The sequence below is a fragment of the Microchirus variegatus genome (genome assembly GCF_963457635.1).
Source record: "Microchirus variegatus genome assembly, chromosome: 4".
NCBI lineage: Eukaryota > Metazoa > Chordata > Actinopteri > Pleuronectiformes > Soleidae > Microchirus > Microchirus variegatus.
The window spans coordinates 10,551,516-10,570,215 of NC_139805.1; the positions used below are offsets into that span (position 1 = coordinate 10,551,516).

The 18,700-nt window shown below is 39.7% G+C and overlaps 1 protein-coding gene across 1 annotated transcript; it reads left to right on the forward strand.

Moving 5' to 3' along the window:
• Positions 1 to 1,447: 1,447 nt before the first annotated feature.
• On the forward strand, positions 1,448 to 18,417 carry crtc1b (CREB regulated transcription coactivator 1b). The gene is made up of 14 exons (XM_083887852.1): positions 1,448 to 1,593; positions 4,107 to 4,223; positions 4,677 to 4,802; positions 6,088 to 6,149; positions 6,380 to 6,474; positions 7,001 to 7,086; positions 7,171 to 7,214; positions 7,352 to 7,575; positions 7,964 to 8,115; positions 8,647 to 8,892; positions 9,957 to 10,043; positions 12,695 to 12,781; positions 12,869 to 13,043; positions 14,377 to 18,417. The coding sequence occupies exons 1-14, from the start codon at positions 1,468 to 1,470 to the stop codon at positions 14,586 to 14,588; spliced, it is 1,839 nt and encodes a 612-aa protein (XP_083743978.1). The 5' UTR covers positions 1,448 to 1,467; the 3' UTR covers positions 14,589 to 18,417.
• The last annotated feature ends 283 nt before the right edge of the window (positions 18,418 to 18,700 follow it).

Sequence of the window (18,700 nt, forward strand, 5' to 3'; positions counted from 1 at the left end):
TGCTGTTGTGAGTCACGTTGTATTCCATTCTGAACATGCTGTTGTCCATGTAACCTAACATTTAAAACTGATGCTAGTGTTGTCGTCTTTTGGGGGGAACTAGACAAGACGCATCCAGGACACATTTGTCTCAGCTGATACTAGCTTGTGTTGTCATTTGACTCAATTTTTGCACTTTTTCCACAGCATAGAATTTATAAGACATCTGGTTTTGCTGCGGAAGTTGTTAATGTACTTAATGTGTAAATAAGGAAGACGCAAGCTGAACGTTCTTGTTATTTCCTTGTTAAGTGTTCTACTGTCACCTGTTTGCCTTTGTGTGTCTTTGTCCTGCTCTACCTGTGAAAGTGTGTATTGTTGAAGTGCAATATAAAGGAAATGACTTGCAGTCAAAGGGGAATGTAAACATTTGTGTAGCTTTATCTGCATCCTTTATTAAAGCTATATCATATTTTTAAAATTATCCCTCTGGCACTTTTGTTTTTCCTATTTTGACTATGTATTTGCACATCAAGACATTGCCTTGCAATACAAAATTATATAAGAAAGAAAGAGCTTGATAAGTATGTATTTAGAGAAAAGAATATACTTACTTCTATTGAGACTGTAACTATCATGTTAATCTGCAGATCATTTCCTTCATTAAAAATGGTGGCCCAGTATACAAAAATAACGATAATAATACATCTCAAATACTTGAAATTTACTTTTATAAGTCTGACCTACTTGAAAAATAATGTATATTACAATTATATAAAACAGAGAGAACTGATACTCTGATTTCACAGTGCACACTTGCCTAAACTCCGCCAAAGGCCATTGATCATTAGGTTGCATGGATCTATCTATCTATCTATCTATCTATCTATCTATCTATCTATCTATCTATCTATCTATCTATCTATCTATCTATCTAATGAGGTTATTATTATTATTATCATTATTATTATTATTTTGCATCACAATTTTATTGGGAAGCCTGTGGCCAACTGGGTTGCCAGTTCAAATCCTGGGATAGGCCAATGGCTGAGGTGCCACTGAGCAAGGCTTGTGTGAGTGTCAAATTCACCATTACTAATTGAGTGTGTGCAAAAATTACTAGTTCAATATAATATTTCAAAAACATAAAAAAAAACATAAAAACTGCTTCTACAAGTTTAAGTGTCAAGTATTTAGTGACATACACATGAACAACAACTTAATCCTAATTAATGATGCTGATTAAAAAAAAAAAAAAAAAAATGACATGTTTGTCCTGCCATGAGCAATAATTGCTGTGAAAAAGGTTTGTTCAGCGCATGCTCGAGCATTACACATGCTGTATGAGTTAAAAGCTAATGTATATATATATTATCATTTGTAGTTCTTTATTTATTTTATTTATTTTAAACAGACCGTGCGTGATGACGAGCGAGGTCCCGGCGTAGTGCGTAGCGTAACATTCCATTGAGAAGAAGAGGGGGAAAAATGGCGTCCTCTAACAATCCTCGCAAATTTAGCGAAAAAATCGCTTTGCATAATCAGAAGCAGGCGGAGGAGACAGCCGCGTTCGAAGAAGTCATGAAGGACCTAAACATCACCAGAGCTGCCCGGGTAAGACCACCACACCTCGGCTGTGTCCATTCTGTTGCAGCGCTGTTTTTTTGTTTTTTTTTAACCCCCCCTTCCCCACCTCCCCTTCTAACCAACGCTGCGGAGATAAATATTAACACTGGGATGCTGGAATAGCTAAAGTAAATATTAAACGCCCGCATCATTAGCATCATTAGCAGCAGCGTCGGTGCAAACTGTGCTTTCTAACAACACCCTGGCCTTGTTCACAATGCTAAAACAATAATAACGTCTGTGGCTTAGCTAGTCTGAGTGATGTACACCTGTGCTAGATGACATTTCATCCGCAAACAGTCGACTGACGTGTAAACGTTTCTTCACGACAAGCGACTTACAACCGTTAGCTCAGAGTTTAGCCTGTACATTGTAGACTGCCAGTTAATGCTCTCACGTTCCTTCTTTATTAGCACTATAACAGTTATGTTGGTGGTGAATGAATGAATGAATGAATTAATGTTTAGTCAAGCTAACTTTGACAACATCCCCTCAACTGTCAAAGAGCTGTTTATCACAAGGGCTGCAGCAGATGATTGATTTTATATGTGTATATATGTATTAGGGCTGTAACTAACGATTCATTTCATAATCAATTAATCTGTCGATTATTTTCTCGAGTAATTGTTTGGTCCATAAAATCAGTGTTTCTCAAACCTGGAAAAGATGCTGTTCTCAAATGTCTTGTTGTCCTGCCCAAAAATTATTCAGTTTGAATGATTTCTTTGTATAGAGCAAAGAAACCAGAAAATATTCACATTTAAGAAGCTGGAAAATCAAAAACTTGCTTTAATTCCTTAAAAACACTCGGACCAATTAATCAATTATCAAAATAGTTGACGATTCATTTAGTAATCAATGAATAATCGATTAATCGAGTAATTGTTTCAGACCTAATATGTACATAAAGATATACATATTATGTGTGTGGTACAATTTTGTTCAGTGTAGCAGAACATCAACTAGGGCTATTAATCAACTACCAATTACATTGCACACACACACTTGCTGATACACATTGAATGTACCCTAGATGTGTGAAATATGTGTTTAACAGATGTTTTTGTCCAATCTAGTGTGAAAAACCACTCTTTGCAGGTTGCCTTAATCTTCCCTCAAGTGCAAAAATCTCTCTATTCAATGTGACATTTGTCACGAGATTTATCAATGTTGACTGATGTAAAAATGCATATTCTATTATCCAAATTATTATCATTATTATTATTATTATTATTATATGTACATTACTATTATTAGTTATAATTCAAAATGTATACAATGTCACACTATTACACACTGTAACAGCCCAGCAAGTTGTACTATCTTGCTTTGTCCTTCAACAGTCCCCGACCAAATATATAAGGTTTATAGTTATGTGTGACTGCATAAATAGTCATCTTTGATGACGTTTTAGCAACTACATTTTCCCTCTATACTCTTTGGAAAATGACACTAATTTGGTTGTAATCAAAATAGCTAATGACTCCACCAATTTAAGTTACTGCTCCACCTCATTGAGAACATGAAATGTAATTATTATCCTAAACAACTTACAGCTGAAATGATTGGTTATTCAGATAATTATTCTACTGAGTCCTGTGTGTTGTAGTGTTCTGTTTTGGGCAATTGTAAAAACGAGCTGCTTTAATTTTAAAATACATTATAATCCTTATTTAAATGAATCAGTAGATATTTCCAGCAGCCCTCTGTCATAACAACAAATGCCTGTTATAATTTAAATCTGATTATAGATAATGTACGTTCACACAATTTAATTTTGTTTAAGCTTAAACAAGACTTAATAGCTGAAACAATGATCTGTTATAAACATTTTTGTCAGATCTTCTATTTAATCAAGGAATTGTTTCAGCTTATTTTACCAAAGAAGGAATGTCTTGGTACCAGGAAACGTTTGGGCCACTTGTCGGCCCTGTTGCTGGAAATGATGCCCACTAACTAGTCACCAAATACTGCATCAGTGACCTGAGCTGTTCTGTCATTTAATGCATGGAGAATAAATTAGCTTCTCTGATTTGTGGTCTCTGCCAGATTTGTATTTGTTGCCATCCAAACATCAACCCATTGCATTTGGTCAGACCAACCTCGCCACATTTCATTATTGTTGAAGGAGGCCTTCCATCATAGTGTTTTTGTAATAACATACATGACTTCTGTGAGTGACGTTTGTACGCCGATGTGTGGCTGATGTAATAGCCAGATGTGTTACATGGAGAGTCTGTTTGTAATAACACCAGCTGTCAGTCAGGTGTCATTCACATCAGATGATGTGACTTTTTAAAGATGTTGTCTGCCTCTTGGTTGATCATGAAATGGCCACATCTGCCTGTCTCATTGTGTTCTCGTCCGTCATTTAATGGATTTCAGTGACTGTTCATTTCACCACTGTGGACTTAAGGGCTTTTTTTTCATTTTAGCATCACTTTTGTTGTGAATCAGAACGATCATTCACTCATGCTTTCATGCAATTTTACTTTGCACAGCTGCAGTTACAGAAGACCCAGTATTTGCAACTAGGGCAGAATCGTGGACAGTACTATGGAGGCTCACTGCCCAATGTCAATCAGATTGGAAATGGCAACATTGACCTGCCTTTTCAGGTGAGCCCTTAGCCTCTCGGCTGGTAAATCAAAGGTTTGTTCTTGACCAGTGTACCTTTCTTAGCTGTTGGACATGCAAAGGATGCAGATACCTGTAGTGTTGGTGAAAGATTGGCTCAAAACAATGACTCCTTTTTAAAGAAAGTCTACAGGATCATCTTAACTTATGAGGGCAGTAAAGGTGTGACTAGGTTTTGTTTTGGTACAGGAAGTTGTATAGAAGTTTTACAGGATATGCCATTTTGCCATTTGGTTCCTAAATTTTAAAGTTTACCATTGCTTGTCATGGCTTTCCATCTTTAAATACATTTGCCAACTCAAGCACCAGTATGGGGGCCCATGGCTTGACTCATTCAGAAAAGAACACATTTGCACCATTTATCCTAAGACACATTTTTGTGACGTAGGTTAATTGGTTTTCCTATCCTCATTCACCTCATGTGTTCACTGTAGAACTCGGTGTTGGATACCAGTCGAACAACCAGGCACCACGGGCTGGTGGAGCGTGTTTACCGTGACCGAAACCGCATCACATCTCCTCACCGCCGGCCGCTGTCGGTCGATAAACACGGACGCCAAATATCCTTTGTTTCAAATGGTGTGGTGGTGAAATGTTTTCAATTATCTTGTAAATGCTTTGCCTCCGATTTGCCTTTATCACAGTAAGACTTGCACCTTAATCTGGTTTGACACTTGTGACAATTGTCTGCGAGTTCAATTTTAACATTTAGGCATCTGAGATGATTTCAGTTAGCTTTACTCCATCCTCCATGTGCAGTGTTGCTATTATTAATGCTCACAGACACAAACACAGTGGACAGTGATTGACAGATATACTTGACAATACACCAGAACTTTGGACAAAATGTTTCTATGTGGGAGCATCTTCAAGCAATAACAGTTTATTTATGGCAGCCAGGTGGATGAAACGTGATTAACATAGCTGATAGAAGTAAGGAAAGTAACCAACTTAGTTTGGAGTGAGGCTAGTGATTTATCTGTATTAAACATGACAAAACATTAGATGTGGGTGATGATCGTTTATCATCTTAGTGAGGTGAATTTGAGAGCTTGTTAGTGAATGTTGTGATATGAGACGGTGATTATTCCCAGAAATCTGCTCCACTATTAGATAAAAGACACCGACTCAAGTAGAGCTGGGTTCAGAAAATTGATTTCCTGATTCATCTCTGTCTTCATTTGAAAGATCTGACATTTTTTTATAAAGTCCTTTTGATTTTAATACATTTCCTCTCTATCCTCTGCATACATCTCTCACATGGCTACAACATCTCTGATGTAGAGCCAAAGATCCGTCCACACACCACTTATCACATGCTTTGGTGTGGTTGTCCGCTCAGGAGGACAGTTTAATATTTTATGTCCTCCATTGTCAAGGGATAGCAACATATCGTCACTGTTGTCTTCTATTGATGAGCAAAGAGTGCATAGATACAGGTTAAGCTGCACTTGCTGTACCCTGTGCTGGACAAAATGGTAATTATGTCAAACTATGTGAGCTTTTAGGCTGGATATTATGAATTTGATCAACTTTTGAAGTTTTGAAGTTGAATAAACACTTATAACTGTACTGTGGTGGAGTTGCACTATGTGGTCATATGTAAACATTAATATATTAATGATACACAAGATTAGAGAGATGGTACAGTTTGTAGCCTTAGTTCTGGACCTTGGGAATTGGAATCATCAATACCCATAGCCATTTTCAGAGTAATTAAATTGCAGGATTACTTGTGTGTATGTATCAGCTCTATCAGGTGAATCAGCCATAAAGCGCAAAAGAATGGATTAGCCCAGATCCATTTTACATCTCGTCTGTATCATTTGCCTTAACTAAATTCACATTGACAGCTGTCCTTACAGCTCAGTTTACCTCTCCCCACCACCAGACACTAGCTGGCGAAGGTAGGTAACTTCCCCTAGTCTTTTCGTACAAAGCAATGGCTACTTCACTAAAACAAACACAGCTCGACAACAAATTCCAAGTCTTTGTCCAAACAAAACTTTAAAACTCGATTAATAAAAATGCAGAATACTGGTAATGATGGTGTTTCCAAGAGTTGCTGTAGTTTCTGGTTATGCATATGATGCCGTAAATTGACACACATTTTTTGCTCTAACCTCTGATCACGCAGGACAAACTCAGACTCTGCCTTACATCAGAGCACTATGAATCCGAAGCCCCAGGACGTGTTCGCAGGGGGTTCACAGGAGCTGCAGCCGAAACGAGGTAACACAAGATCCTGTTACAAGGACGCGAAGCTGCTTGCTTTTATTTATTAATGTGTACTCGTGCAGGCAGCAAAGCAACCAAAGGGGTTGTTGACAAAAATGGATCTGAAGACTTAGTATTAAATATTTATGGAGTAAACCAACACTGATCTACCACAAAGCCCTGCCCCAGCATTTAGTGCAGCATAGAAAACACAGCTGTAATGTGTGACTGTAGAATAAAGTCACATCTCTGAATGAAAGCTGACTCATGACAATCTAGGTAGGAGGATCAATAATTCACTGATTATCTATGGATTATGTCTTTTTTGTGTGTGATGCTCTGCCACAATGAAGCCAAGATTACCTGGCATCCACTCATACTATCTGGTCACCTTGCTATTTTTAGAGATGCGGGGATCTAGTGCACAACACCCTACTCTGCATGACTGGGTGGGATATCGATGACTCACTTCTTGCACTGATTTGAATTGTTATGTGTTTTGTCTCAGCAAGCAATTGTGTCTTGCTGTTTTACTAATTAGTACTGCTGCTAACAGTGCCTGGGATGGAGAATTCCGACGCTAATGCTGACGAGGATGTACAGGAACAGTTGTGGAATGATGAGAAGGTACTGATGGGTAAGGGAGGGGCTACAAAGTGGACAGTTGTTATGATTTACGATACACAGCTCATATCTACATTTTGTTCTTAGGATGATGCATCAAAGCCCAATGCATGTGATGTCCCTGGAATCAAGTAGGTGGCATTAGATATTTCACAAATGGCCACATTTAAAGACATGAAATAGGTGTCTCACGTCAGTAAGTCTATGTATTTTTTTCTGTCATAGAAAAAGTACTAAACATTTCTCCTGACTGATTTTTTTTTTTTAGTATATTCCCATCACCAGACCAGGAGTTGAACCCCTCCGTGCTCCCAGGTGCACACAACACTGGTGGTTCATTGCCAGATCTGACCAACATTCAGTTCCCGCCTCCACTGTCCACACCACTGGACCCTGAAGACACCGTGGCCTTTCCCTCGCTCAGCTCATCCAACAGCACAGGCAGCCTGACCACCAACCTAACCCACCTGGGCATCAGCGCAGCCAGCCACGGTAACAAATTTTATCTTATTTATTATTAGGTGGTGAGGTTGGGGCTTGAGAACCTTTGATCCTGGCAAGCTGTGGAATGACTGGGTTTTTTGAGCAGTACAGTTTACTCCTGAAATTTCTACAACATGTTTGCAACCATCTCACTTTACTAGTGCAATGTTGCTGTTGCTTCCACATGTGCTGAATTAGTGCAGACAAGTGTTAACATAGACAACACTCCTTTGCAGATGTACGGAATAACAATAGTTTGTCACACCAGTGTGACCTAAGAAAAACCTAAAAACTAACTTTGTTTTTAAGTGTCTCTTCAGAAACATGACGCGAGTTGACTGATACACATTCCACGCATTTCAGTACATTTCAGCCTTAGTTTGTTTTTACTTCTCAGGGATTCCCACCTCATCCCAACCTACCATGACTGCGATAGGACAGCGCCGGCAACCTCCTGTGGTGCCCCTCACCCTCTCATCTGACCTCCACCTCCAACAGTCAACGCAGCAGTTCTCACCCACCCTGTCCTCGCCTGTTAACATCACACAGGTAAGCATCTGCTGAGCTCACTTTTAAGTTTTGGTCTGGGTGGTGTTGTTACAAGAGTAGAAGGCTCAAACTCAGCACTTTGACTCAGAAAGGACAATTGCTTAAGTTGCACACAAGGACAATGAAGATGAATGAATGTGTGTGATGGCCATCCCTACAATACTTGTTTGAGCCAGAGTGAACCGATGAAAAAACTCCTAATCACAGAGCAAATGAGACAGAGAGGGACGGGGCAACAGACAGACAAGGATGAAAGAGCTGCTGCGACATAATGCTGTGACTCTATTCCCACAGTGGGAGAAGGCTTATGTAGTCAAGAGTGGGAACTGTTGATGTCCAAAAATTGATGCTCTATGAATAATCACACAACGCAATATCACCACATCTGGGGACCACCACTCAAGTTGACAACTTGATCCTTGGTTCCAGAAACATCCACTTTTAGTGGGTGTCAATCCCAGCTGAACTAATTCTGAAAATTTTGTAAGCACTTTTGTAACTCACTTACCCACTCACATGTGTTTTCTTCAGGCCATACCAACAGAGTTGATGACCTTGGAGCAGCAACTTTCCCAATATCCACTGTTCAGTCAGTTGACGGCTCAGGCTCAGGCTCAGCTGCTCAGCGACCTGCAGAAGCAGCAGCAGGCCTTGTCACAGGGCATCCAGCTCATCACTTTCACACCTCCAGCCTCCACTGGTACATCCACCGCCACTGCCAGCAGCTCCTCCCCAGACAGCCAGAGTCAGACAACCACCAGCATCGGTGTGAGTTCGGTAAGAAGCCATGTTTAATGTTAACCTTGTGAAATGACTGCAACCATATTTTGCTAAATCTGAAGCTTCTATTCATTGTCTTACTTTATTCCTCTTTCCAGAAAACATCTTAGTAATTATCCCTGCATATGTTACAGGACTTGGGCATTATTATCATCTTTTGAATAACTCCCCTTAAAAGAAACACTTCTTTACCCTCAAGATAATTGTATTAGTTGTCCTTAAAATTATTGCGTCCACATTTTGCAATTTTCTCAGCCTTTAGGTTAAAGCGATAGTTCAGGGTTTTTTTTAAGTGTGGTTGTATGATGTATTGAGAAAATAATCAACACTGACTTCCCCCAGCTCGGCCTAGGACCCAGACAGTCACTCTCATCGCACCAAACTCTTAGAGAAAATCCACACATTTTACATCATGAAACACAGGGGTTGTTGATACTCCTGTCTCCATCGATTTAAATGTGATACTTAAATGTGGTGTTTGAAATCCTTTATTCAGATTTAAGTGGCACAACCATTAAGGCAGCAGCTCCTGTGTCCCTTTTGAGCTTTACAAACCAGTTTCCAGACAGAAATGGATGTTTAATGGCGAGATAAAGCAGATAACATAATCTTGATATCATAGACCTTTCTTTCCCTGATGGCAGCCATGTTATTAGTTTGAGCAGGTCAGTGTTAATGCTATGTCAATAACTCATGCAACCATAATTAAAAAAAAAAAAAAAAAAACTGAACTATCTACCAAATTATTTTGGGTGAATATGATGAATATGATTTAATGTGTGCATTCTTTAAAAGCGTATTGGCTGATTTAAGCTCATGAGAAACAAATACACACATTTAACTAACATAGAAGCAACAGGTGTTTCTATCCTGCAGTCATTTCCTTATTTTCTGGCCAGCCTCGGAAGTTTTCCCAATGTTTATAGTGATTGGTTTTATTTCTCACCTTCCTTTAATACACATTACACATGCTGAGCAGCTTCTTCGCTCATGCACACATTGAGATTTGTGTGTGACAGGCACTGATGCTTAGTTCTAGCTAATCCTCTTCCCTCCAACAGTACCGCAATCAGACTGGCTCACCAGCCACTCAGTCTCCAACCTCCCCAGTCTCCAATCAAGGCTTCTCCCCTGGCGGCTCGCCTCAAGTAAGGGCCCACCCACCGAGCTAGCTGCTGTTTGGGGAAGGGCTTTGCACCGGGGGCGGCGGGGGGGCTAATTGTCAATGAGTCGGGCTGCTTTTCGTTTTCTCTGTATCAGCAGTTAAACACTCATGGTTTCAGCAGCTGCATAACTCATTTTTTTCATCACCACTGTCACCATTTACTGTGTGCATGACAACTTTTGCCATAATATATTTGTTGATGGAGGCCCTGACCATTTTTACTGTGAAAATGTTCATGCAACGAAGGCTTGAAGTTTGAGCAGCACAGAGAGTTGACTGAATCTCTCTTCTTTTCTGGTGAGGTGTAGTAATATGCCAAGAGGTGTGAGGTTACATCCCTACTACATATTTTTTAGTGCTGGGCACTAGGTTAACGCATGACATGTTTCCATGACGACTGACCGGAAAAAGACGCGAAACCGGAGTCCAGGCACCGTTTACCAGTTCGCTCCGTTAGCTGCATTAGCTCGTTAAGCGGCATTAACGCACCTACAGTCGAACTGGAGCGGTCTGTTTATTAAACGAGAAGAGCAGCACTACAAATAACCATTGTACCTGTGTAGGTACACTAGGGGCCACAGTGGATGATCCACAATTTTGATTTGCAGATCAAATATTTTTTTATGCCGGATGCTTCCTCACGCCAGCCTCCCTTTTTTCCGGGCTTTGGACTGGCATAAGGAGTACACTAGATGTAGCTCCCTCTGTGGGTCAATTTAATTTAGAGTGTCATATTAACAGTGAGCAATGGGGATTGATTGCTTTGCTCAGGGGTACCCCAGCCCTTGACCTGGCAGGGGCTTGAACCGGCAACCCAAGCCAAATTTGTATTGTGGATGCTGTGGATGTGCAGTACAGCGGCTTGTGAGGAATGTTCATTCACTAAAAAGTAAAAATAGTGACTGGGTAAATCTTCAACATTTTGACTTTTTTTTTTTCACCACCGTGTCTGAATTCACTGCACTGCTGATCTGCTGCTTCTTTCTCAGCTCTATTGTTCACACAAGGACTTGTTTCTGCCACACCTGTGCATAAACAGCTCTGTTTTTAGTTAGAAACATGTACAGAGTGTTGTTTTCTCTCTCAAATTTGATCTAAACATTAAAACTGTGGTCAAAGGTCATTTTACATGGTCTGTTTCCTGACACATGAGCTGTAGAGTTATAGGGAAATTCAATACTGTGTGTTTGCACACTTGCAATTTTATTGTGTGTGTATATGCACTTTGGTTGTAGGTTTACTTTCAGTATTATTTGTACTGACTGCCATATTTCTGCTATTGTGACTTCCCCTCGATCCTGTTTATTCTTCCTCTTTGTGAGCAAAACACATAACATGAGCTTTCACTAAGTCCTGCAGGTAAACTTACATGAATTGAAACACGTTTGATCTTGTCAAAAACCTTCATTATAATGCAGAGAAACATTGAATGTAAACATGTTCTCCCACTTTTTCAAACTAAATCAATAGATATTTTCAGGTTAAGCTGCTATTTTTGTTTAAATGTAATTTCCGTAAACTCCCACTCATTATTAATTAGAGTTATGTTTGCCCCCTAGTGGCTAGTCAATATATTCTCATATCCTGGTTTCATTCAGCACTCACACAGAAGACAGAAAACATACATTTTTCATGTGATTGTGTTATTCTTCCTCACATCTCACAGTCATTCTTTTTTATTCTTTCACTGTCACTAGAGGACCACTCTTTGAGTCACTTGTATTTACACAAATACAAATTGCTGTTGCTGCCTCCTTTTAGGGAGGATTAATATCAAGCTTTATTTCATCATCAAATAACAAAAAAATGTCAGGAATGAGGGGAAAAACAGTATCATGTGTTTAAAAATACACTTTCTTTTGTTATTCAAGGTGCAACGCCATCATCAAATCAATGACTCTATGAAATCACCTCCAGTCACTTGGTGTTGATTCTGAGTGCCACTTTTTCATTGCAAGAGTATTTTAAAGGGAGAAATCTGTAATTTTTTCTTCCTTTCATTGTAGAGATATGGGATGCAGGTTTTGAAAAGACTGACTGCATTAAGGGGGAAATAAAAGACCCTTCCAAATAATCTCAAACGCTTGTCTATTGATACAAAAATAGAAAAACACAAACTCAATACCTGGATGTATTGCTGAACATGGTGAAACCACAAGTCATGAAGCAGATGCAAGTGTTTGAGATGATAACATAGATTAATTGTGCTCTGATCAGTTTCGATCTTATTGTCGGTAAAGCAAACACATAATAATATTATAATTATTATTACTTCCCAAACCTGTACAGCAGAAGATTTGTGTTGGTGTCTTCATGAATAGGGCTGTCGTGGTCAGAACATCCCTGCACTGTTGTCTCCTCATCGCAAATGAAAATAACAAACAACCATGTCATGTTCATACTTAAGTTCTGTATCTGAGTTGTTTTTTTTGTCTCTTGACCACAACAGCTCTGATCACAAAACCATTTGCTTTGGTCACTGCTCAGTCTGACACTTTTGTTTGCTTGTGTTTTCTGTTCTTCCATGCTTGCGGGGCCCGGACAATTTGCCTTGTGGCTAATTTTTGTGTGCGTTTGTCATGCAGCTGCTTCGTTTCCAGTTGTTCTGAAATGTGCTTGACCTCTCTCCTCCAGCACATCCCCGTGGTGGGCAGTATATTTGGCGACTCCTTCTATGATCAGCAGTTGTCATCGAGGCAGACCAATGCACTTTCTCACCAGGTGACACAGAACGCAGCAACAGTAAAGAGCAGTGACACATGTTTTCTTTACCTTTTTTACGCAACGTTGTTTCTCTCTGGTTTCCAGCTGGAGCAGTTCAACATGATCGAGACCCCCATCAGCTCCACCGGCCTTTATAACCAGTGCTCCACCCTCAACTATACACAGGCGGCCATGATGGGTCTCACTGGGAGCAGCTTACAGGACTCTCAGCAGCTCGGCTACAGTAGCCACGGCAACATCCCCAACATCATCCTAACAGGTAGCCACAGCAGTTAGCCCATCAGATACACTTTTACCTTGTTCCACTCAGAAGGAATTTTGCGCTGCTTTTCCTTTAAATCATTTTCAGCTATTTGGTCATAGAAGGTGGAAAAAACTGCAGCTGCTTTTCAATTTACTGGGTTGTAAACGCATCACATACCTTCACCTTAGCTGCACGACACATTGTTGTAAGTTTGGCTTGTTACCCATCATGGAATTAGCCCCTTCATATAATAATTTGTGATAATCTATTTAGTTTATAGTTTACTGTTGGCTAGACCTGCAACTAACGATTATTTTCATAATCAATTTATCTGTCGATTAATCGTTTAGTTCATAAAATGTTAAAAGTTGATCAGTGTTTTTCAAACCTGGAAATGACGATGGAAAGTCTTGTTTTGTCCACAAACCAAAAGGATTCAGTTTGAATTGATCATTTCTTTGATATATGGAGCAAAGAAACAAAGAAAAATATTCACATTTAAGAAGCTAAAACAATCAGCAATCTTCTCTTAATGATGAACAAAGCTTCAAACCGATTTATCAAAATAGTTGACGATTAATTTAGTAATCGATTAATTGTTTCAGCTCTACTGTTGGCTTTAGACATAATGCAGTGACGCTGCATACAATTATACAGGTTAATCAGGTTTATATAAAAGTAAATGCAATATTTTTAGAGTTCATAATCCTAATGCGTCATTTTCAATCCATTCTTACTTGTTGCTCCATTGGACCCACTGACCATTGGACAGTTTTATCAGTGTTACAAGGAACAAAACCTGGTAACGTTCAATAACTCGCAGTTATTTAAATATAAACTGTGGTGATTGATAGAAACGTCAGTGCTTTATGCTAGGAAAACGCTTCTGCAACACTGATCGAGTTGATAAGCTCCACATGACTCCTTCTGTGTTTCTCAGTATAGCAGTGTTTAGATTTCGTGTCTTCCAGTGATATTCCAGCACTGCACACAGGAAGGGATTTATGTCGGTACACATGGAGGCAACAGCAGCATTGTGCTAGTGAAGTGTGACAACTGCAAACAGGTCAGTGTGTGACAAAAACACAAAGAAGCACCCAGGAAAGATTCAAAGGTAAATTCTACTGCTTAAAATAACTAATTTCCCCTGCTACTGCACTGTACACTTGCTTCCTCGGACAGGTCTGATAGTACTGTTGGACAGAGCCTGATTAAGACCTCACAAACGCAGAATAACAACGTCAACAGAATGTACACACTGCAGCTGGAGTATAGTTTGAACGTATATGAAATGTGAAACCTGCCTGATCTTTCCTGGATGTCGTGTCTTTTATGTTGCATCACTCAGTCACAGGTGAGTCTCCTCCGAGCCTCTCCAAAGAGCTAACCAACTCTCTGGCCGGTGTCGGAGACGTCAGCTTCGACGCAGACTCTCAGTTTCCTCTGGACGAGCTGAAGATTGACCCGCTCACCCTCGACGGACTGCACATGCTCAATGACCCCGATATGGTGCTCGCCGACTCCGCCACCGAGGACACGTTCAGAATGGACAGGCTGTAACATATGAGGCTGAATGTGGCCAAGAAGAAGGAGAAGAAGAAGAAGAAAGAAACCCACACACTAACTTGTGAACAGAGAGAAGCAAAGGGCGGGAAGAACCCTCTCCTTGTTGCATGGCTGTCCAGCTGTCTGACCTCGCCCTCGTCTCCGTGAAGCTCTCTGAAATGACGCACCACCAACAGACAGCAGGGAATAAGACGTCCAGTGGCTTGCTGGGGAATGGCCTCGCTGTCAATTTGTATGAGATTGGTCGCTCAGCGCTTTCGCTAGCCTGCTGTGTTTACAGTGTACCATTACATGCCACATATATTCCAAAAAAAAAGAAAAGAAAATGCACATTTGACAATGTTTTTTTTTTCCTTTTCATATCCACGTTTGTTTTTTGGTTTTATATTTGCTAGTAGCAGGAAGCTGCTAGGACATTGGGCTAAACCTTTTGGCTGATCTGATGAATTGGTTTTTCCCTTTATGCTGTAACAGCTTCTATTTCACACTCAAAGCTTTATTTTTGACAACCAAAAGTTATTTTCATCATGTACTGTATATTTTGATGCTTTATGTGTGTACATGTTCTAATTTATTTATTTATTTATTTATTTATTTTGGTTCAAGATTTTATATTCTATTTAATAATTTCAATTTGATGCCAAAATGCTCTCTGTAAGCATAGTGTAAATTTGCACTCATGTGGTTTGTGTCTATTTATTAAGTACCAACATATTTATAAATGTCTTTGTTAAACTACTTGGTTAATGAAGGAGTGCAAAATCTCCCCATAGTTGCTCTTTGGTGTTCGATGTGCCATTCTCTGATGTAGGGACGCGCAGTCGACGTTGTCATGCTGTAGCCCGGCGGTCAAATCCAAGCGTTGTAGTTTCCAGTGATGATGGGGTCTGTTTTAATTACCTTAAATTAACGTTTTTCTCAGAAAATAATCAGGTATTTCTATTGAACTGGAAAGCAGGAGAAACGCATTAAAAAAAATAATAAAAAAAGGAATTGATTTATTGCCAGTGAAGAGCCAATACACATTCAGACTGAAGTGGTCTGTTTTTAAATCTCCAAAAGTCGTCACTGTGAAATCACCTGATTTTGCCTTACATGAGTGTTCCTGCTGTTCCACTTAAGTGTCTGACGTGACAACGTATTTTCGTACCTTATTGTAAAATTTTTCTTGTATTTGAAAAGGAACGTCACTTTTGATCAGTGATATTTGTGATTATGTTGTGTAAGGTTTGACAAATCCATGTACTGTATTTTGTAGCGGTACAATTTATACCCAAATTGTTGATGTTTTTTAAAGTGGGGCAAAAAACAAAATAGAAAAAGCAAACAAAAAATATATATATCAAAGGATGGTTTTTGCGTGATTGAAAGGTAGTGCAATTATGGGGAGGCTTTTTGCTCCTTGACAGGGAAGCTCTTACAAAAACGCTTAGTGACCTTTGCCACAGTCGTCATGGAGAACAACCGTAGGAAACAGTGTGAACGCGTCACAGCCTTTAAATGGTATTCATGCAATTCATTCTTCAGAGTTTATGATTATAGGCATATTTTTATCAGAGCTAAAAAAATAAAATAAAACATTTACGTTGTACTAAAAGGCCAAAAAAGATAAGTGTATTTATATATTTTAAAGTATTTTATGCAATTTTATTTCTATTCAGTGTTACTGATGACAAACGGAGAGCACGGCTGCTTTGTGTGGATTACTCCCGAGATGATTTACAGTATTTCACCGAGAGCAGCTTTAAGTGAATAATGTTCACTCACATCGCACTGGAACTTATGTATATACTCTTAATTATCTCTCTCTCTGTGTGTGTGTGTGTGTGTGTGTAGAGAAACAAACCATGTGAGATTTTAATCCGTCTCAGCCTTTTGTCAAGAGTTTCCCTGAGAGTCGTGTGCAGGTCTGTGGGATCATGTTTGGTATGTTGTAATGTTTGTGTACAGATGTGCTTAACCATTTACTCACGTAACCCCCCCCCCCCCCCCCCGAAAAGGAATCATGTTTGGGTCGCTCTGCACCTCCACGGTTGTACATTAGGTTTAAGTTGACATGTTTGCTGTTTGCTGTACTCTCTCTCTCTTTCTCTTTCTTTCCATCCATGGTTGTGATTCCTATGCAAATGAGACAAAAACATTTACCCTTCAAGGTAAAAATCCAGCTCCTGACATTTTTTATTTTCATTTTCTTTTCATTTAGTGTATTTTTTTCTTTGTGCATAACATTCCAGGAGTTAAGCTGGATTTATATTTCAGAAACGGTGTAGTCATGGAAACAAAGGTGCAGATGGAGGTTTGAAATTACTGTGGATGGGAGGCTAATTAATATATAAAGACGCCGTGTCCAGTGCAAACTCACTGTCGTTATTATTCTTTTTATTATGATGTCCAAACAACGGTGCAGCGTTCTGTGATAGCTTTCTGGTGTCATCTAAAATATTGTGTGCCGGCATGATGCTGCTGATGCTGATGATGATGATGAAGAGAGAAGGATTTCAAGGGCTCTGTAGACTTTCACATAACAATCGCACAGCTCGGTTTTCTCTCTCAGCTCTTGGACAAATTAGTATTCAGAGATTAAGATGCATCTGTGCTGTAGATTTTAGCGAACTGATGCCAGAGAAGACGAGATTACGAGTGTATGACGAGTTTTGCAGTGGTGCTATGACAATCAAGTAAATTCATATTCATTCTACACCTGAAAAGCATAAATCCAGCTTTCTTTTGAAATGAGGTGTTTTTGTTTCTTTTCTTTTATGTTTCCACACTGTTTTCTCTGTAAGTCACACACTCTGCTTTTTCTTTTCTTTAAGTCACTGAATGCATCTCTGCCTCTGAAGCAGTGGATTCTTTCCTTGTGAAGTTGCTGCACAAGAAACAAATTCTTTGCCTCTATTCTTAAAGGACCTGATCCCAAACTTGTTTAAGACTGATAGAACGCTCAGAAATTGGCTTTAAACAAAACAAAGAGGCCCAGAGATGTAGGCACTTTACAGAGAGACAAGTGCATCGATGTTTCCAGAGGCTTTTTATCCCTTATTAAAAGTATTGTGTGTCGGCCAATTGTTAGCGTTGCTTTGCCATCAATGCCAGTGGGTTGAGCCTTTCCGTCATCCTGACCTTGTACATAATAATGCTATACCTGAAACAAAATGCATGACTTTACTGACGGTCAAAACCTCTCTCAATGAAGGTCTACTATTGCTCTGCAGGTTTGATTTGTGTAAGACGCAGCTTAAGTTCAAAGGGGGGGGATGCATGTATGGGTTTGTTTTGTGCGACGCTGAATTCCTGACTCCTGTTACCTCCGTCTCTGTATTACGGTAACTTCACAAATGATAAAAGAATGTATTTTCTTTGGCAGTGTCTTGCCTGTTGCCAAATGACCCTGAGCTTTTTGGTTTCCAGGCTTCTCTCTCTCTCTCACTCTCTGCACCTCAGCTGAGTCTTTCTCACTGTTGCTCGTTCTTGACTCTTTCTCTTCCTGTACCAGAGCATCTCACAGGGTGCTTCTCGCCTCTGCACCGCCTGGTTTGCTTTGGTTCGAAAATGGAAGCAGGTTATGTCTTGCGTTGATTGCAGATTAGCACGGGCACTGGTTGTTTGCATTATGTGGACTTTAAATGATCCGTCGACCGCATGACATGATAGACACATCACATGAAGCAGATCCTTATCCCATGCTCTGTACAGGACTTTGGTGCAGCTTTGCTGAAGTGACGTGTGTGTTCTCAGACATCAGATTTGGTCGTTTTATGTCGTTTGCCTATCATGTCAGGTTCAGTGTATTCCTGTTGTTTTTTTTTTCTGTCTGTTTTTGCGCAATGGTTTGTCCACTCGTTGCTTGGCACTTTATTTGTGGCTTCCTGGCTTATGAGCAGGGACTGTTCTGCCCGATGTGAATGCTGACTCTTTCATTACAGATGTATAGACCGGATATATTTTAATGTCAATGAAAAGATGAATTCTCTATTTTCCTTTGTAAACTCTATTTTGGCTTGTCTGTTTTTGTTGGTTTTTGATCTGTTAACGTTTTTAGGAGATGCAACTCTAGAAAGGGCTTACTCCAGTGCAGCTTGCGCTCTCATGTTGGGAAGGAACGG